Below are 21,221 nucleotides of genomic sequence, written 5' to 3' on the forward strand. Positions count from 1 at the left end.
CCCCTGGTGTCACCTGGTGTCAGGACAGCTGCTGAGAGCATGGTGGGTGGGAGGAGCAGAGTCCATCCCACCAGAAAACACCACAGCACACGTCAGAGGGTGGCGACAGCCCCATGCCAAAGCAGCTGGGTGCTGTGTGGAGAGGATATGGAAGGAATTACACGTCCACACTGATCTTCTGGGCCACAGCCGATTCCAGGAACAGCTAGCAGGACCCTCCGCAGGGTAAATCTCTTAATCGACTGAACAGTCTTCATAACTTCAAATTTTATATACATTCCAATTATATTTATGCGGAATATTTAATGATGCAAAAATGTCAGGGATAAAAATATTAGCGAGAAAAGAGCCTGCAGAACTATACACAGTATGATCTTACCTAAGTTAATGCTAAACATTAAAAAAAGAAAACACTGTAATGAAATAAACCAAAAATGTTAATAATAGTTTTCTTGAGGAATGGGATGTTAATTTTCTTCATGTATTTTTATATTTTCCAGATCTCTACAATAAGCATTTATATTTTTACAACCACAAGTTTTTATTATATATTTAACTTTAGGGTTGGAAAGAGCTTTCTGAGACTCAATAATCTACCCATCACTGCCAGTAAGTTCTTCACAATTGTTAATAAGTTGTTCCAGTCTAGAAACAACAGTGCTGAACATTTTCGCCATTTGCTCTTTTAGTTGTCTGGATTAACACTTCCTACTTAGGAAAGTTCCCTCCATGTTATCAGTCATACTCAAGTGATTTGGATCATGTGAGTGACATGAAATGCCCTGCAGCCCACTCCTTGAACTCATGACTATCTGCTCCAGTGAAAAGGGAGGAGGACGCTGTTTTGTAGGTAAATGTCAAGCTTTGATGTTTCATGAATAATTTAAGTAAAAAAAATTAAAGCACAGCTCTGATCACACTGGAGACAACACTGTAAGTTTAAGCCATACTTGGGTTTAGTGTTACCTGCCGGAACATCCTAGCTGACTCACAGTGCTCTGCCTGTTTTAGGATTACTTCTGCAATGTCTCCTACCCACAAAGGTCTCTCCTCGGCGGACTCTGCAGCTAAAAGAAGTATGCGAGTCCTGTCCGGGAGGGGCCTGGAATGCAGCCGGGAAGAAGTCAGATCCCCGTGGAAATGGGATACTCGGGCTGTTCAGAATCACCATCTTCTCCCGTATCTGGAAGATCCTCACTCAGCCTCATCTCAACTGCAGGGAAGGGCAAGGGCATAGGATGAAACTCGGTCACTCAGGCCCCCCAGACCTTCCAGACAGGAAGTTAGAACCAGCGACAAGAAGCCGGGATCACTGAGTGGTGGCTCTGCCGGCGGGCAGCAGCTGTCCCCGGGGTCGGAGGCAGGGCTGGCCCGGGTGGGGTTGCCAGTGCAAAGGGACCCTCTTGGTGGGAAGAGTCGTACAGCATGACTCTAGGTATCGTCTGTGATTCTGTAGTTGCCAAGTGTGGTTCTTCAGTCCTGCTACAGATTCTGAGAACTACTGAGTATCACTGAATAAATTCCTTTTCTGCTTAGGACTGGCCTCTGTGCTTCCAACTACAGACAGTAAGTTCAACATCTTCAAATACAGGGCACCAGATCGGTGCTTCAGAAAAATGTATAAAGAATTCCAAGTTGCCCAAAGAACGTTGATAAGGAGCGTGGTGTGAGCTGGGCGGTTGGGAGGGGCAAGCCCGTTCTGGTAGAGATGTCCGTTTACAAAAGCAGAGAGGCAGGAAAAGCCAAAACAGATCCGGCAGACAGTGAGGAGGAAGGGGGCAGTTCAAGACGGAGGGGGAGAGCGTACAATGAGATCATGAAAGCGGGGCTTGGGGGCAACGGTCCAGCGGGGTACAGAATGCTGGAGCGCAGCGGATTCGCTGGGAGCCGGAGACAAGGACACAAGCCAGGCGATGGTGGTAGACCCTGGGGGACTCGAGGGAGGAAGAGACAGACCAAGACCACTTCAAAGGAAACGATCTCTAGGGGCCACCGTCTAAAATGGTAAAACTGGGGAGGAAACAGATTTCAGGAGGAAGAGGAGCTTAGTTTTGAACACGTCTTGTGTGATGGGTTGGGAAAACATACACCGAGAGGGGTGGGGGATCCAGGGCCACATGGTGACTGAGTGGCCAGGACTCATGCTCCCAGTCAGATAAGATTATTAAAGGGATCAAAGTAGATAAGCTGAGAGGACAAGGCAGGGGCAAAGGTTTGTAAAATGGTTTGGAAAATGTGGGTGTATGCAGGACAGAGTTAACAAAGCAGACGGGACTGCTAGCCCTGCAAGGCCTCCTGACGAGGCTGGCCCTTGGCTGGGGTCTAGGAACTTGGATCTGGGGAGAGCACCCACCACCCAGACAGCCAAGGGTGGTCTCCTGTACCTACACTGTGCAAGCCATGTGGCGTATGCTAAACCCCGCTTTCCTCTCGGGAGTCCGGCATTGCGGTACGTGTTAGGCAGTGCAGTCCACGTGCCCAGCTCCCGAGCGAATCCCTGGGCAGGGAGTCTGGGGGGCTTCCCTGGTGGGCCGCATTTCGCACGCACTGTCACAGCTTGCTGCTGGGGGATTTCAGTACGTCCTGGGGGAGTCCACCGGGGGACGACCTGTGGAACCTGGCACCTGGATTCCCCTGGACTTTGCCCCAGGTGCCTTTCCCTTAGTGACGTTGTTCTTTATCGTTTCACTGTAATAAACCACAGCCGTGAGGAGGACTATGTGCCGCTGAATCATCACACCTGGGTGTGTGTGTTGGGGACCTCGATTCGGGGGGATGGGGAGAGAAAGGAGAGAAGGATCGGTCAGCTGGACACCTCCAGGAGGTCAGTCTCAATATGGGAAGACTGTCAAAATCCTTAACATGGAAAAATAAGGAAGATTTTAAAAAAGATAATGAAATGGCTATCATGCTCTTTGACCCAGTGATTCCACTTTTACAGACTGATGCTATAAAATTCGGGCACACATGCATAAGGATGCGCATACCAGGCTGTAACCCACAGCCCTGGGTCCCATCACAAAAGGAAACAGTCCTTTCATGGGAACTGGCTGAATAAGTGACGGTATCTCCATCCGATGGACCAGTCATGCAGCCTCGACAATAAGCGAGGAAATCCCAAGTGTGCTGAGAGCTCCAAAATGCGTTCAGTGGGGAGAGGAGCACCCTGAGCAGTGTCTATGCAGGCACCTTGGAGATACCGCGGGGTGGGCTTCCGGGCCACTTCCATAAAGTGAAGACCGCAAAAAAGCTGTTCAGATACATTCTGCGGTTTCCCAGTGCATAAAGAAGTTATGTGTACATGATAAGGAAGTCTATTAAAGTGTGCGTGGCATTATATCTAAAAGGAAAAAAAAGTACTTTCTTTAATTTAAAAATATTGCTACAAAATGCCAACCATCGTCTGAGCTTTCAGCAGGCTGTAATCCCTGACCACTGTAACTGATATGATAATAATGAAAACGTTTGAAGTGTTCCAAGGATTTCCAAATTGTGACAGAGACGTGAAGAGAGCAAATGCTGTTGGGAAAATGGTGCTGACAGACTTGCTTGCCGCAGGGCTGCCACAGACCCTCACTTTGAGGGAAGCACCATAAAACGAGGTCTGTAGTGTGATACACACGTGTGAAGAAACAGGACCAATAATAGTGATACACACAACACACAGTCTTGGATATTCACATGTATTCTTGGGAAGGGTTTACAGAAAACTGGTAAATAGGGTTGGCTTCAGGGAGGGGAACCGAGTACCAGGGCAGAAGGAAAATTTATGGGTTCATGTAACCCTTAAATACGGTTTGAATTTTAAAAATGATTTACACATACTATCTTTAGATTTTAAAAATAATAATAAAAAAGGAAAAGCCACTGGGTTTGACATAAGTGAAATTAAATTTGGAACACAGATTATCTTCAAACTATCTGGGGCTTGGCGGCATGGGAGGCGGCAAAGTTAAACAGCAGAAAGACACGGAAAGGAATGGAAACCCGCAAAAGGGAAGCTGATTCGGGGAGCAAGACGTAACTTTAGATATGAACTCCTCAGTCTTGAAGCAAGGGCATCTAAGAACCTTAGCTAAAAGGCCAGAACTGCTCACAAGCTGTGTACATACTCAAAAGGTCGAACGGTGATCAGTAAAGACACAAAATGAAGAGAAAGACATGACTAGTAAAGACAAAAAGGAAATTAAGAAAGAGTAAAAAAAAAAAAATCAGAGGGCAGAGCTGTTATGAGCGAACCAAGACAGCAGAATGGACGCGTTCTCAGGACGATGGTCAGCAAGGGGAGACAGAACAAGGACACGAGGCTGGACGGGACCTCGGAGGTTAAGAAAGATTTTACTGTCTTGTGTTTTAAGATTAAGTGGTAAGGCAGGAAGGGGAGGTACTCAGAATACTAAGGAGAAAAGGATAAAGGTGGAAGTGAGGTTCCCAAGGAGACTGGAAGATGTTTTGGCACCAGGTGGAATGAATGTTAACCAATTTGATTCATTGCTAAGTAACTTCTTAACCAGCTAACACTCAGTCACATATTAAGAACTGTATAAACAACAGTCAGTGAAATAAATTAGGTATGAAAAAGCACACAGGACTGTTACACAGTGTACTTTATTTTTTTCCAAGAAGACTTAATATGGTAGAATTTGCTGCCAGTGTGGATGGAAACTTTTGAAACATTAAGAAATAAAAATTAAAAGGCGGTAGTTCTGTGTCTTCATAATGCTTCATAAAGCTTACAGTAAAAAGCCAATAAACACAAGAGTGTCCACACTGCTTAAGCTCTTCTCCATTTGCAGCTAGCTGTCCTTTCAGTGTTCAAAACACAATGGGGAAAAAAAACAGAGGCTGCAAATAACTTAGATATTTTAAGTCAGTCGATTAGGATATTGTATAAGCTAGACTTAAAAAGAACTATTTTCTTGCATTACAGTTATTTTGTTAGTGATCAGTTCAAAAAACTGAAGAAGAGCTTAGCAGTGTGAGCACTTGGTGCTATGAATATTTAAGAAGTTAAATTTAAAGACGGAGCAGTGTCATTTTTTAAAAAGATTTATTTATTTTAGAGAGAAAGATTGAGAGACAGAGAGAAGGGGGGGCAGAGGGAGAGAGAATCCCAGGCGGACTCCCCGCTGAGCACGGAGCCCAACTCAGGACTCAATCTCATGACCCTGAGATCACAACCTGAGCCGAAATCAAGAGTAGGACGCTTATCTGACTGAGCCACCCAGGCACCCCAGCAAAAGGTCATTTTTGCTATTCAGTTCAATCTTTCTACCTCTACCCTTTTCTGCTTGTGAAAACGGACTATAAAACTGAAAAACTGGGAAAAAAAAAAAAAAAAAGAAGGCTATTTGCCAAAAGTATTTACTTTGGAAGAATATGTCACCATAAATTATCCTCAGAACAGCAGTGAGGCCACGTGGGGGCCCTGGCTGCATTCCTGCCCTAGAGCACCACTACGGCTCCTGGCCCTTCGGCACGAAATGAACATCAGTGCACTCTTGTTTCGACCCTGTAGCTGAATGTGCAGAAATTACAGGAATCATCAGCATGCTTGTATCAAGACGCACAGCAATTTTAATCTAAAAAATTACTTTCTAAATCACATTCAGGTAAGGCACCTTTGTGCAGGAAGGGCAGAACTGAGGAGCATCACCTGACCATCCCTTCCACCTCCTGGCAGGAGCCGGGGCTGGACCTCAGGCACCCTTGTGGGCAGCCTTTTTTTTTTTTTTTTTTAATCTTTGCAGAAAGTCCATCTACAACCTTGAGATGTTGTTGCTGTTGTTTTTTAAGTAGGCTCTACACCCAGCGTGGAGTCCAATGTGGGGCTTCAACTCATGACCCCAAGATCAAGACCTGAGCTGAGATCAAGAATCGAACACTTAACCGACTGAGCCACCTGGGCGTCCCCAACCTTGAGATGTTTTTAACTGTAAGATACAGAAAATCATTTTGAATGTCCCACTGACTTCAAACTCAATCTTCCTTTTTAAAGGAAGCCTACTATTGAAGGCTATTTCTTCTAAAATGGAATTTGCTGGGGCGCCTGGGTGGCTCAGTTGGTTAAGCAACTGCCTTCGGCTCAGGTCATGATCCCAGGGTCCTGGGATCGAGCCCCACATCGGGCTCCCTGCTCAGCGGGAAGCCTGCTTCTCTCTCTCCCACTCCCCCTGCTTGTGTTCCCTCTCTCGCTGTGTCTCTCTCTGTCAAATAAATAAAATCTTTTAAAATAACTAACTAAATAAAATGGAATCTGCTTGATGTGGTAGTTGTCCCTCACTCTGCATAATGACATCAAAACCTGGATAAAAAAGAGTTACAACTAGAAAGTAACAAAAAAAGGGGACCACAAACACAAATGAGACTGGCTTAGGGCCCTACTTCAAGGACTTGCACCCTCTCTCTCTTGCCCATTAGTCTCCTGGGGTGGAGGACGAGCGGTTACAAAAAAAAGCAGCAACTCTATCTCAGACCCAAATTCAGGATTCAGCTTCAGATATGTGGAAACCAGACATTTCTCAAGATTCTTATTGCCACATAAAACTAAAACAAGTTCATTACTTCCCAGGATGTACACTGAAAGTTCTAGCAATTGCAGTCACTGGGGCTTTTGGACCAAAAGACCCTAATTCTTCTCTTTCTCCAACTTGCCCCTAGCTTTTGACCTTTGCCCCACTCAAGTATGAAGCAATACTTGAAAGAGGGAAAAGCTGAGGGGAAAACAGACATTTACTTCTCATGAACAGGGTCTAATCAAAAAAGCAAATTAAAAAATTTTAGTGCAACAAATCCATTTTCCTTTGAAAATTATGTCTTGTGATTATCTTCCCAGCACCCCCAAAGTTGGCTTCCCTCCACTGTACCCCCATGTTCTCCACTCAGAACTCATTCTCACCACCCTGTATTGTCACTGTGACTTCATCCTCCGCTAGATTGAGCTCCAAGGGCTATATCTATTTTTCTGTCAGCGACCACCACAGTCCCTATCACAGGATGGGTACTTTCCATACGTTTACTGAATTTAATCATCCCCCCTCCCCAGCAATGGATAATGACTATCCAATTGGGTTTGCTTTAAATCCTGCCACAGATAAAAAGTGATTTTATAGAAGTCAGTTACCGGGTTATAGATGATATTCTGCAGGTTTGTTAAGGACAACATCACTCTTTTCCACCTTGTTGATCGAGGCCTCTCTTCTATGTATGATCTAGATTTTAAGCAAGTTTCATTTAAAGGTTCCCAGATTGAAACTGATGCTCTTGCCCTGTGTAAAATTAAAACAGAGGGAAAGAAAAATTAGCATGCATCATTTTTCTTCATCATGTTTTAATTTAAATTACAAATTATTTTACTTATATTTACCAAATAGGATGCTATTACAATCAAAGATCTGACCCCAATTCTTAAATTTTATTTTATTATGTTAATCACCATACATCATTAGTTTTTGAAGTAGTGTTCCATGATTCATTGTTTGCGTGTAACACCCAGTGCTCCGTTCAATACGTGCCCTCCTTAATAGCCATCACCAGGCTAACCCATCCCCCTCCCTCCCCTCTAGGACCCTCAGTTTGTTTCTCAGAGTCCAGAGTCTCTCATGGTTCATCTCCCCCTCCAATTTCCCCCCCTTCATTTTTCCCTTCCTACTATCTCCTTTTTCTTAATATATAATGTATTATTTGTTTCAGAGGTACAGGTCTGTGATTCATCAGTCTTACACAATTCACATACCACCCCATCCCTCCCACCCCCCACCACTCCAGTAACTCTGTTTGTTTCCTGAGATTAAGAATTCTTCATATCAGTGAGGTCATATGATACATGTCTTTCTCTGACTGACTTATTTCGCTTAGCATAATACCCTCTAGTTCCATCCACGTTGTTGCAAATGGCAAGATTTCATTTTTTTGATGGCTGTGTAGTAGTCCATTGTATATATATGCCACATCTTCTTTATCCATTCATCTGTCGATGGACATCTTGGCTCTTTCCACAGTTTGGCTATTGTGGACATTGCTGCTATAAACATCAGGGTGCACATACCCCTTCGGATCCCTACATTTGTATCTTTGGGGTAAATACCCAGTAGTGCAATTGCTGTGACCCCAATTCTTTCATTGTGTACTTGTACACTAGATAATTTTGGATTATCAGTGCAGGAAATAGTGACTTAAAGTATACATTAGTAGAGAAGAGGGCTCAAAATGGCCACATAGGAAGATTCAGAGCTCACCTCCTCCCATGGACACAACAAATCTACAACTACATATGGAATTCCTCCTTTTAAAGGGGGACCTAGAAACTGGATGAACAGAACCTCCACAACAAGACACAGCACTGAGACAGGTAGAAGGGGCAGAAACACAGTCTCACTAATGGAAAAACCATACCCAGGCATGGTCTTGCGCAGTCCAGACAGATCTCAAAGGTATGGAAATTTTCCCAGAGAGTGAGCGATTCAAGCTCACATCAGGCCTTATATCCTGCACAGATGAGACAGACCCCAAAACAGCTGGCTTTCAAAACCACCAGGAAATCACCCATAAAACTATAGAACCATAGGGAAAGGAAAACCCATTCTTAAAGGGCCTGTGTGCAGACTCACTCGACCCAGAAACCAGCACAAAAAGACCAGACAAAAAGCACAGAGACTACAGGTGAAGGAGACCCCCTATTAAACTTGGAGCATCTGCTCAGAGAGGCAGGGGACAGCTGGGTCTCTCCCTGGGGACGCAGACACTGGCAGCAACTTTTTGCTGACTCATTCCATCATGCGGATCTGCCCTCCAGACTGCTCATGCCAGGGGGTGCACACTGCTGAGAGCCCCACACAACCTTGTGCCTCTGCACGGCCTTGCACACAACCGGACAACCTGAAGCAGCTGGGCCGGCGTGACAGCCAGCTGGGCCGGAGGACAGCCCTTCCCACCGGCACACCTATAGTCCAAGCTCTGCCACAACAGGAGGGCACATGCACCCCACACAGGGGAGAGCCCTGCAGCAACGGTCTATGGTGGCCAAGGGGGTTGTGTTTCTGTGCCCCACGAGACTTCTACATAAAGCTGCTCCTTCAAGACCAGGAGACATAGCTAACTACCTAATACAAAGAAACAAACATGGAGACTTGGAAGCAGGAAGCAGGAAGAAATAGAAAATTTGAATAGACTGATTACTAGCAATGAAATTGAATCAGAAATCAAAAAACACCCAACAAACAAAAATCCAGGACCAGATGGCTTTGCAAGCAAATTCTACCAAACATTTAAAGAAGAGTTAATACCTATTCTCAAACTATTCCAAAAAAATAGAAAAGGAAGGAAAACACTTCCAAATTCATTCTATGAGGCTTGCATTATCCTGATACCAACACCAAATAAAGATACCACAAAAAGAGAGAACTACAGGCCAGTATCTCTGATGAACATAGATGCAAAAATCCTCAACAGAATATCAGCAAATCGAATCCAACAATACATTAAAAATATCATTTACCCCTATCAAGTGGAACTTATTCTTGGATGCAAGAGTGGTTCAATATTCCCAAATCAATAAATGTGATATACCACATCGATGAGAGAAAGGACAGGAACCATATAATCATTTTAATAGATGCAGAAAAAGTATCTGACAAAGTACAACATCTATTCATGATTAAAAACCCTCAACAAAGTAGGGTTAGAGGGGAACATATCTCAACATAACAAAGGCCATATATGAAAAACTCACAGCTAGGGCGCCTGGGTGGTTCAGTCGTTAAGCGTCTGCCTTCGGCTCAGGTCATGATCCCAGGGTCCTGGGATCGAGCCTCGCATTGGGCTCCCTGCTCCGCGGGAAGCCTGCTTCTCCCTCTCCCACTCCCCCTGCTTGTGTTGCCTCTCTCGCTGTCTCTCTCTCTGTCAAATAAATAAATAAAATCTTAAAAAAAAAAAAAAGAAAGAAAAACTCACAGCTAATATCATCCTAAATGGGAGAAACTGAGAACTTTCCCCCTAAGGTCAGGAATAAGACAAGAATGTCCACTCTCACCACTTTTATTCAACAAGTACTAGAAGTACTAACCACAACAATCAGACAAGAAAAAAGAGTAACAGGGATCCAAATTAATTAGGAAGAAGTAAAACTGTCACTATTTGCAGATGACATGATACTCTATATATAGAAAACCCTAAAGACCCCACCAAAAAAACTACTAGAACTGATAAAGCAATTCAGTAAAGTCATAGGATACAAAAACAATGTACAGAAATCCATTGCGTTTCAATATACTGATAATGAAGCAGCAAAAAGAGAAATTAAGAAAACTCCTATTTACAACTGCACCCAAAATAGTAAAATACCTAGGATTAAACTTAACCGAGGTGAAAAACTTGTACTCTGAAAACTATAAAACACTGATGAAAAACATTGAAGATGACAAAAACAAATGGAAAAACATTCCATGTTCATGATTACAAGAACGAATATTGTTAAAATGTCCATACACCCAAAGGAATCTACACATTTAATGCAATCCCTATCAAAATACCAACAGCATTTTTTTTTTCACAGAACTGCAACAAATAATCCTAAACTTTGTAAGAAACCATAAATTACCCCAAATAGCCAAAGCAAACTTGAAAAAGAAAAAACAAAGCTAGAGGTATAACAATTCCAGATTTCAAGTTATATTACAAAGCTGTAGTAATTAAAACAGTATGATACAAAAATAGACACACAGATCAATGGAACAGAATAGAAAGCAAAGAAATAAACCCACGTTATGGTCAATTAATCTTTGACAAACAAGGGAATATGCAATGGGAAAAAGAATATGCAATAAGAAAAAAACATTTTCTTCAATAAATGGTGTCTGGAAAACTGGACAGCTACATGCAAAAGAATGAAACTGGACCACTTTCTGACACCATTTATTCTGACAAATAAACTCAAAATGGATTAAGTAACTAAATGTGAGACAAGAGACCATAAAAATCCTTGAAGAGAACACAGGCGATAATTTCTCTGACATAGGCCATAACAACATCTTTGTAGATATGCTTCCTGAGGCAAGGGAAACAAAAGCAAAAATAAACTATTGAGACTACATCAAAATAAAAAGCTCCTGCACAGCAAAGGAAACAACCAACAAAACTAAAAGACCACCTACTGAATGGGAGAAGATATCTGCAAATGACATATCTGATAAAGGATTAGTATCCAAAACTTACACAATTCAACACCAAAAAACCCACAAATAATCCAATTTAAAATAGGCAGAAGACATGAACAGACATTTTTCCAAAGAAGACATACAGATGGCCAACAGACACATGAAGAGATGCTCAACATCACTCATCATCAAGGAAATGCAAATCAAAACCACAGTGAGATATGGCTAAATCAAAAACACAAGAAACAACAAATGCTGGCGAGGATGTGGAGAAAAAGGAACCCTCGTGCACTGGTGGTGGAAATGCAAACTGGTGCGCCATTATAGAAGAGAGTATGAAAGTTTCTCAAAAAATAAAAAATAGAACTATCCTATATTCCAGTATTCGCAGTACTGGATATTTACCCAAAGAATACAAAAACAATTTGAAAAGATATATGCACCCCTATGTTCACTGCAGCATTATTTACAAGAGCCAAATTATGGAAGCAACCCAAGTATCCATCAATAGATGAATGGATAAAGAAGATGTGGCATATATATATAATGGAATATTATTCAGCCATAAAAAAGAATGAAATCCTGCCATCTGCAACAACATAATGGTTCTAGAGAGTATGATGCTAAGTGAAATAAGTCATAGAAAAATACCATATGATTTCACTCATATGTGGAATTTAAGAAACAAACATAGGAAAAACTAAGAGACAAACCAAAAAACAGACTCTTAACTATAGAGAACAAACAGATGGTTACCAGAGGGGAGAGGGTGGGGTATGGGTGAAAGAAGGGAAGGGAATTAAGAGTACACTTACCTTGATGAACACTGAGTAATATAGGGAATTGTACTGTACACCTGAAATTAATGTAGCACTGTATGTTAACTACACTAGAATTAAAAGTAATTTTTTTTAATAAATAAAGAAGCAAGACCCATCCATATACTGCCTACAGGAGACTCACTTCAGATCTAAAGACACACACCTAAAACTAAAAGTGAACTAAAGTGAAAGGATGGAAAAATATATTCCACACAAACAGGAAAGAAAAGAAAGCTGGTGTAGCAATACTAATATTAGACAAAATAGATTTTAAAACAAAGACTGTAAAAAGAGACAAGGGCATTATGTAATGATAAATTAACCCAACAAGAAGATATAACACTTGTAAATATTCACCCAACATAGGAGCACCTAAATATATAAAGCAAATATTAACACAAATGGAGAAATTAACAGCAATACAGTAATAGTGGGGAACTTTAACATCCCACTTACATCACTGGATAGATCATCAACCAGAAAATTAACACTGGCCTTAGAAGATACATTAGACCAGGTGGGCTGAACAGATACATAAAAAACATCCAATCCAAAAACAGCAGATACAAATTCTTCTCAAGTACACATGGAAATTCTCTAGGAGAGATCACACATTAGGCCACAAAATAAGTCTCAATAAATTTAAGAAGACTGAAATCATATCAAGCAACTTCTCCAACCACAATGGAAAGAAACTAGAAATCAATTACAAGAAGAAAAAAATAACCCCCCAAACATGTGGAGACTAAAGAACATGCTACTAAATAACCAATGGATCAATGAAAAAATCGAAGAGGAAATAAAAAAATACCTTTAGACAAATGAGAACACAACATTCTAAGATATATGGAATGTAGCAAAAGCAGTTCTAAAAGGGAAGTTCATAGCCTACCTCAAGAAAAAAGAAAAGGGTGCCTGGGTGGCTCAGTTGGTTGGGCGACTGCCTTCGGCTCAGGTCATGATCCCAGAGTCCCGGGATCAAGTCCCGCATCAGGCTCCCTGCTCAGTGGGGAGTCTGCTTCTCCCTCTGACCCTACCCACTCTTGTGCTCTCTCTCTCTCTCAAATAAATAAAATTAAATCTTTAAAAAAAAAAAAAAAAGAAAAGAAAAAGAAAAAACAATCTAACCTTACACCTCAAGAAGATAGAAAAAAAAAAAAAAAAGAACAAAGTGCAAAAGTAGTAAAAGGAAGGCAATAATAATACCAGAGCAGAAATAAATGAAGACAAAAAATAGTAAAGTTCAATGAACCGGGTTCTTTGAAAAGAAACAATATTGATAAACCTTTAACGAGACTCATCAAGAAAAAGGGCCCAATAAATAAAATCAGAAATGAAAGAGGAGAAATTACAACTGATACCATAGAAATACAAGGGTCATAAGAAATTACTACGAATGATTGTATGCCTACAAATTGGACATCCTAGAAGAAATAGATAAATTCTTAGAAACATACAATCTTCCAAGACTGAATCAGGAAGAAAGCAATTACTTTTTGGAGTAACCAATTACTAGTGATGAAACTGAATCAGTTAATCAAAAAACTCCTAACAAACAAAAGTCCAGGACTAGAAAGCTTCACAGGTGAATTCTACCAAATATTTCAAGAATTGTTAATACCTATTCTTCTCAAACTACTCCAAAAAACTGAAGAAGGAATGCTTCTACTCCAAACTCATTCTACAAGGCCAACATTACCCTGATACCAAAACCATACAAAAACACTACCAAAAAAATCACAGGCCAATATCCCTGATGAACATAGATGTAAAAATCCTCAACTAAATATTAACAAACCGAATTCAGCAATACATTAAAAGGATCATACACATGATCAAGTGGGATTTATTCTGGGAATGCAAGGTTCTTTCAATATCCACAAATCATTTAATGTGATGTACCACATACAAAACAAAGGATGAAAATCATAAGAACATCTCGATAGATGCAGAAAAAGCATTTGCTTAAATTCAACATTCACTTTTGATAAAGACTGTCAACAAAGTGAGTACAGAGGGAATATACTACAACATAATAGAGGCCACGTATATGACAAACCCACAGCTAACACCATACTCAATGGTGAAAGGCTGAAGGCTTTTCCTCTCAGATCAGGAACAAGTCTGCCCACTTATGCCATTTGGATTCAACATAGTATTGGAAGTCCTAGTCACAACCATTAGGAAAGAAAAAGAAATAAAAGGCATCCAAATTGGACAGGAAGAAGTAAAACTGTTGCTATTTGCAGCTGACATACTATGTATAAAAAAACCCTAAAGCTTCCACCAAAAAACTATTAGAATAAATGAATTCAGTAAAGTTGCAGGATACAAAATCAATATACAGAAATCAGTTGCATTTCTATACACTAATAATGAACTCTCAGAAACAGAAATTAACAATTCCATTTACCATTACATCAAGAAGAATAAAGTACCTAGGAATAAATTTAATCAAGGAGGTGAAAGACCTGTAATCTCAAAATTGTAAGACACTGATGAAAGAAACTGAAGATGACACAAATAAATAAATTTATACCATGTTCACAGACTGGAAGAATTAATATTGTCAAAACATCCATACTACCCAAAGCAATCTATAGATTCAGTGCAATCCCTATCAAAATACCAATGGCGGGTGCCTGGGTGGCTCAGTCGTTAAGCGTCTGCCTTCGGCTCAGGTCATGGTCCTAGGGTTCTGGGATCGAGCCCCGCATCTGGCTCCCTGCTCCGTGGGAAGCCTGCTTCTCCCTCTCCCACTCCCCCTGCTTGTGTTCCCTCTCTCACTGTATCTCTCTCTGTCAAATAAATAAAATCTTTTAAAAAAAAAATACCAATGGCATTTTTCACATAACTAGAACAAATAATCCTAAAATCTGTATGGAACCACAAACAAACAAAAACAAAAAACAAATAGCCAAAGCAATCTTGACAAAGAACAAAGCTGGAGGTAATCATGCTCCCAAATCTCAAAGTACACTACAAAGTACAGTAATCAAAAACAGACAAATAGATCAACAGAACACAACAGAAAGCCCAGAAATAAACCCAGGGTTACATGGTCAATTAATTTACAACAAAGGAGGCAAGAATGGGGAAAAGACAGTCTCTTCAATAAGTGATGTTGAGAAAGCTGGACAGCTACATGAAAAAGAATGAAACTGGGACACTTTCTTATTCCATATACAAAAATAAACTTAAAACGGATTAAAAACTTAAGTATAAGACCTGAAACCATAACACTCTTAAAAACATAGGCAGTAAGTTATGTCTTTGACGTAAGTATTAACGATATTGTTTTTGGATTTGTTTCCTTAGGCAAGAACAACAAAAGCAAACATTAACAAATGGGCCAGGGCGCCTGGGTGGCTCAGTCATTAAGCATCTGCCTTCAGCTCAGGTCATGATCCCAGGGTTCTGGGATCCAGCCCCGCATCAGGCTCCCTGCTTGGCGGGAAGCCTGCTTCCCCTCTCCCATTCCCCCTGCTTGTGTTCCCTCTCTCACTGTCTCTCTCTGTCAAATAAATAAATAAAATCTTTAAAAACAAAACAAAAAAAACAAATGGGCCTACAACAAAATAAAAAGCTTTTGCACAGTGAAGGAAGCCATCAACAAAACAAAAAGGAAACCTACTGAATGGGAGAAGATATTTGCAAATTCTACCCCAATAAGGGGTTAACATCCAAAATACATAAAAAACTCATACAACTCAATATCAAACAATACGATTAAAAAATGAGAACACCTGGAGCGCCTGGGTGGCTCAGTTGGTTAAGCGACTGCCTTCGGCTCAGGTCATGATCCTGGAGTCCCGGGATCGAGTCCCACATTGGGCTCCCTGCTCAGCAGGGAGTCTGCTTCTCCCTCTGACCCTCCTCCCTCTCATGCTGTCTCTCATTCTCTAATAAATAAATAAAATCTTAAAAAAAAAAAAATGAGAACACCTGAATAGACTTTTTTCCAAAGAAAACATACAAGAGAAGCAACAGGCACATGAAAAGATGCTCAACATCACTAATCACCAGGGAAGTGCAAATCAAACCCACAATGAGAGGTCACCTCACACCTGTCAGAATGGCTAAAATCAAAAAGACAAGAAATTACAAGTGTTGGCAAGGATGTGGAGAAAAGGGAACTCTCATGCACTGTTGGTGGGAATGTAAATTGATGCAGCCACTGTGGGAAACAGTATGAAGATTCCTCAAAAAGTTAAAAATAGAAATATCATACAATCCAGCAATTCCACTTCTTGGTATTTGCCGAAGAAAATGAAAAAAAACTAATTGGAAAAGACATATATAATCCTATGTGCATTGCAGCATTATTTACAATAGCTAAGATATGGAAGCAACCTAATGTCCATCATAGTTGAATTCATAAAGAAGATGTGGTTTATACATATATAATGGAATACGACTCAGACATAAGAATGAAATCTTGCCATTTGTGACAAATATGGATGGATCTAGAGGGTGTTATGCTAAGTGAAATAAGTAACAAAACAGAAAGAGATTCATAGGTACAGAGGGTTGCCAGAGGAAACAGGGGTGGGAGGGATGGAGGAAACACGTGAAGGAAATGAAGAGGTACAATCTTCCAGTTATAAAGTAAGTAAGAAAAGGGATGTAATAGGGAATATAGTCAATAATATTGTAACAATCTTGTATGGTGATGTCACCAGCTAGACCCCAAGACCTGACCTTTACTACCCACCTCCTTGTACCCACCAACCTTGGTCCTGCATTTTCCTTAAGCTCTTCTTTCCAGCTTATGTCTTAACTCAGGCAAAAGACCCTGTGGGCATAACATCCCATGATGGAAACGGAAACTACCCCTCAAGCAATAATGACTGCCCAGAGGAAGAGCTCGAGTGGCCCTAAACCCCTGACTCAGGCTTGTACAGATGGACCATGGAGTGACCTCTGGAATAACCAACAATTACCTTTATCTCATTATAATACTAATGTAATACCAAGGAGGAGCACAAACCTCATTTACAGAACAACCCATTCACCCTTCCTGGGGGAGTCCCAGCTTTGAAAGTTATTCCCAGGATCTCCTTATTTGATGCAAATAAAGCTTCCTTTGTGGGACAACTCACCTGGGTGTAGTTTCTATCTGACTCACCAAGGAGCAAACTCCTGTTGGTTCTGTTACAGTAACAGATGTTTACTACATATAGTCAATAATACTGTAACAACTTTGTGGTGATAGATGTTAGATTTATTGTGATCATTTCATAAATAATGTATATAAACTTCATATAAATACTGACTCAATGTTACACCTGAAACTAATACAATATTATATGTTAATTATTCCTCAATAAAAAAGAAGACACAAGTTTATCAGATCACGCAGGCAACTTAACAGCAGGAGGAAAGACGTTAACTGTGCTAAGCAAAATCAGCACTAACTGTCCTTTATGTTTACCACCCAAATCCCGAAGTTGCTCAAACAGAAATAAAACCAAATAATAAATTTAGAACACTACATTCACAGAAAATCTCTAACTTGGAACTTATTACTAAAAATGAAATAATAGCAAATAGTCTGGTACAACTACCAAAGATATTCATTTAACTCTTCTCATCTGTGAAGTGAGAATAAGAGTAACATTCACTTCACAGGTTTGTTCTGATTAAATGAATTAATAAAACAATGGAATAGTAAGTGCTTTATAAATTTTGGTTCTTATTTTAATAGAAGGCATTGCTCTTCCTCCTCCAAATGAAACAAGTCAAAAAGAAAAAGTATCCAGGGGCGCCTGGGTGACTCAGTCGGTTAAGCCTCTGACTTTGGCTGGGGTCCTGATCTGGGCTCCTAGCTCAGCGGGAAGTCTGCTTGTCCCTCTCCCTCCGTCCCTCCCCCGGCTCACGCTCACGCTCACTCTCTCAAATAAATAAAATCTGAGAAAAGAAAAAAATCCAATCCCGTGGATATCAATGATATAGTTTCCCTTGTGGCTTAAAAAAAAACTATGGGGGGGAGGGTGCTGTGCATCAGCCGCAACTTTAAAGATAAAAGTACTCATCTAGTAGAAGTACCAATTAAATTGCTCCAGGGAAGACTTAAAATTCGTCCAGCAGAGCTAAAAGGGAAAAGAAAGTGAAGCTTCCTACATTTACTTCCGCCAATTCTGTCATTATACCGCACAGCAGTATTAAGAAAAACAAAATACTACATCCCTCTTGGTTTACCACCTAACCCCAACCTGTCATTAATTTAGACATTAGTCAAAACCTCAAAACTCTTCCTTCTGCTCCGTAAAATTCAGGAAGGGCGAATACGAGCAAAAAGAAAGGATACGGAGATGCCATAGCCACATTCATAGTTTACATCGCGACCAGAGAATAACCCAGTTTAAAGCACAGGCTTGCGCGAAACCAGTCATTCCCAAAAACCCACAGGGACGGGTCCTGCTGTTGATTCGCTTCACAAAAAGCCATCGTCATGTTTTACGGACGGCCAAAGCCACAAAGGTGACCTACGCTTCCGAACTTTTTAACACTGCAGTCAAATGACTCGGCATCTTGAACGAACGTGTTTTCAGAGTCCCGGAGAGCAGAGGTCTGTCCCTGGAAGTACAGACCCTGTCCTCCCGCGGGGGCAGGCGGCGCTCGGCCCGGGGCTGGCAGCCCGGGGAGGGGAGAGTCTGCGGCGGGGCAGCCGCCGCCGGGACGGCCGGGCGGGAAGGACCACAGCTCCCGCTGCGACTCCCTCCCGGGAGCTTCCCGCCAGCCCGCCCCACGCGGCCGCGGAGAGGACCTGTGGAAGCTATGCACCCGAGACGTCCCACCCACCAAACTCCGACTTGGAGACAGCGACGTCCGCGGCCCCTTCTCGCCCGGCGCGCCCCCCGCCGCGGCCGCTCCCCGCCCCTTCCCGGCGGACCGCCGCCGGCCGACTCACCCCGGGACTGGCGTCGCAGGAGCCCGGCGCACCGGGCGCTCTCTCGGCCGCAGCGCCTCTCGCGACCTCCCGGAACGCGTGGGCGACTACGGAAAGCCAGAGGAGTCAGCCCGCCTCCGTTTCCCGGTTCGCGGGCCCCGGGGGCGTGGCCGGCGGCCCCGCCTCTGGGTGCGGGGCGTGCTCGCGGCGCTGCGGGCGCGCGGCCCGGCGAGCTCCCGGCCGCCCCCGCGCTGGGCTTTCGGCACAGCCTCCGGGGATTGGACCGCGACCTGCTTGCCGCGGGACAGACGGAGGGGATGCACGGCAGAGGGTGTTTTAAAGAATTCCTGAGCGCGTCCGCCTGCCTCTACCCGGTGGTCGGGGTGGGAGTGAGCGGAAATGGGCTGGAAAGGAGAAAACTGATGCTCCCTCGGCCCTCGCAGGTGTCCCAGCCTCTGCCTCGGGTCAGTCCAGATGGTGCTGTGAGTGATAACCCGACTTGGAGACGCCCCTCTTGGCCAGTGCACACCCTGGGTGTCAGGAGTGGTGGAGAAGTGGGTTCGCTACGGCGGCCCCGCGCCCAGCCCGAAGCGCCGCGTCTGGCTACTCTAAGCTTGGACTTGCAGCCTCTGTGGATGACTCGCCAAGTCCTTTACGTGTTGGTTTTCTAAGATACACGCCTCCCTAGGGAAAAAAAAAAATGCCAGCAGAATGGGGCACAGTTACGAGCAGACTTAGATATTCAGTGAATAACTGATTTCTCAGCGCAGTTTTCACTACTCTTGCTTCACCCACACTGGCCGCTCGTTTGCCATAAAAACAGAGACATGTAAATAAAGTTATGTAAGCTACCCAAAACAGCTGGCTGCTCGCCATCTGTTTTCTGTTCGGCACCGCAAAGACCTCATGTTCCTACGTGTCTCTACTTGATTTTTATCCACGTTCGTTTTGAAAGACCTGTTTTTGGTGTCGCCACTTTGGGCCTTCTTCTCGGTGGCTTCGGCTTTTATTGTTTTTGTAATTGAGGGATTCATTACAAATCCCATACCAGTGAACTCACGTTCCGATTTACTGTTACTTTTCTCTCTTTCTCCTATTCATTTTCCAAGTTTGATTCACTCTTCAGGAGCCAAGGTAAATAGCTGCATTTAACCCATGACATGCACTGCCTTGGATTTGTACTTATCCTTCTGTGCGTTGTGTTTTATCCGACTCGATTTTAAATCGAAAAGAGGAACTTGTCTTACATGCTCCCCACGCTCACTGTGATGCTTCTCATGAAGTAGGCACTAAATGGTAGGTTGAAATAATAGGTTATTGATGAGGTGAGGAGCAATTAAATGTCTACACAATTTTGCCTGGGTTTAGTACCTCTCCTTTGCAAAATAAGTTGAAATCAATACACAGCAGTTCTCTATTTCTTTGTTAAGTGGTATTTAGGTGCAAATGTGGCAAAGTAAAACAGCCTGAAATCCAGTGTTGGTGAAGTAATTCTGGATTAAAATGTCCACAAAGCCAGAGAACCTGTTCTTAGAAATAACCCATTCATTAGTCCCTGTTTTGTTCAATGAGCTCAGTATGTTTTTATATCATTTAAAATCTACATATATATGCTGAATGCCTACCGTGACAAGGTACAGTGATAAGGAATATAAGTATACTAAAAGGTTTTTGTAGTATTTGCCTGATGGAACCCTTCTAGATGCAGAGAAGAGACAAAAAAAAAGGAAGTCCCATATCTCTTAATTGGATTATTGCAAAAGCCTCCTAATTGGTTCCCCTGCTTTTTGCTCTTGCTCCCCTCCAATCTGATGTCAACATAGCAACCAGAAAGATCACGACAAAACATAATTCAAACAATGTTACTACTCTGCTAAAATTTTCCACAGCTGTTGTTCATTCTTTGGGTAGATATTGGAGTCCTTACAAGATCAGCCCACCACCCACATTACACTCTCACTTCTTTTCCTACTACATTCTTCCAGCAAGCATACTGGCCTTCTTGGCATTCCTAGGGCCTGTTTGGCACACTGCCCCCTCAGAACCTTTGCATTTGACAACCTTTTCCTCATTAAAGTCTACTCAAACATCAATTTTCAGTGAGCACTTTCCTGACCACCATATTTAAAATCTCAAACACCCTCCCAAAACACACACAAAATCCCTATCACTTTTCCTTGCTTTATTTTTCTCTAGCACTTACCATATTCTAATACGCTATATAATTTACCTTTTTATTTTATATGACTTCACCCACCAAATGATAAGCTTCATGAGGACAGGGAGTTTTCACTATTCTTGCTTCAGTGGGGTTTACATTCCAGCGGGGGTCACAGATAGTGAGGAGTTTCAGAA

At 42.3% G+C, this 21,221-nt stretch overlaps 1 protein-coding gene and 1 long non-coding RNA gene across 3 annotated transcripts in view; one reads left to right on the forward strand and one right to left on the reverse strand.

The window, feature by feature from the left end:
* LGALS8 (galectin 8) overlaps positions 1–18,628 on the reverse strand; it is a 29,997-nt gene extending 11,369 nt beyond the window's left edge. Inside the window, exons 1-2 of one of the 2 annotated variants that reach the window (XM_045877780.3) lie at positions 18,467–18,628; positions 7,124–7,268 (exon numbers count right to left, since the gene is read on the reverse strand). In XM_045877780.3, the coding sequence (XP_045733736.1) occupies positions 7,124–7,268; positions 18,467–18,507 (186 nt within the window). In that variant the 5' untranslated portion in view covers positions 18,508–18,628. The remainder of the gene's footprint in view (positions 1–7,123; positions 7,269–18,466) is intronic. The other variant, XM_045877782.3, reaches the window with a different exon arrangement.
* Positions 89–1,148, forward strand: LOC135364754 (uncharacterized). Its single transcript, XR_010412421.1, has 4 exons — positions 89–225; positions 501–609; positions 690–850; positions 1,012–1,148. It is a non-coding gene; the product is annotated as an uncharacterized LOC135364754 (long non-coding RNA).
* Positions 18,629–21,221: the final 2,593 nt, after the last annotated feature.

Source organism: Mirounga angustirostris, unplaced genomic scaffold, assembly GCF_029215605.1.
Source record: "Mirounga angustirostris isolate CCGP_5_RB_7025 unplaced genomic scaffold, mMirAng1.0.hap1 SCAF_6, whole genome shotgun sequence".
Classification (NCBI taxonomy): Eukaryota; Metazoa; Chordata; class Mammalia; order Carnivora; family Phocidae; genus Mirounga; species Mirounga angustirostris.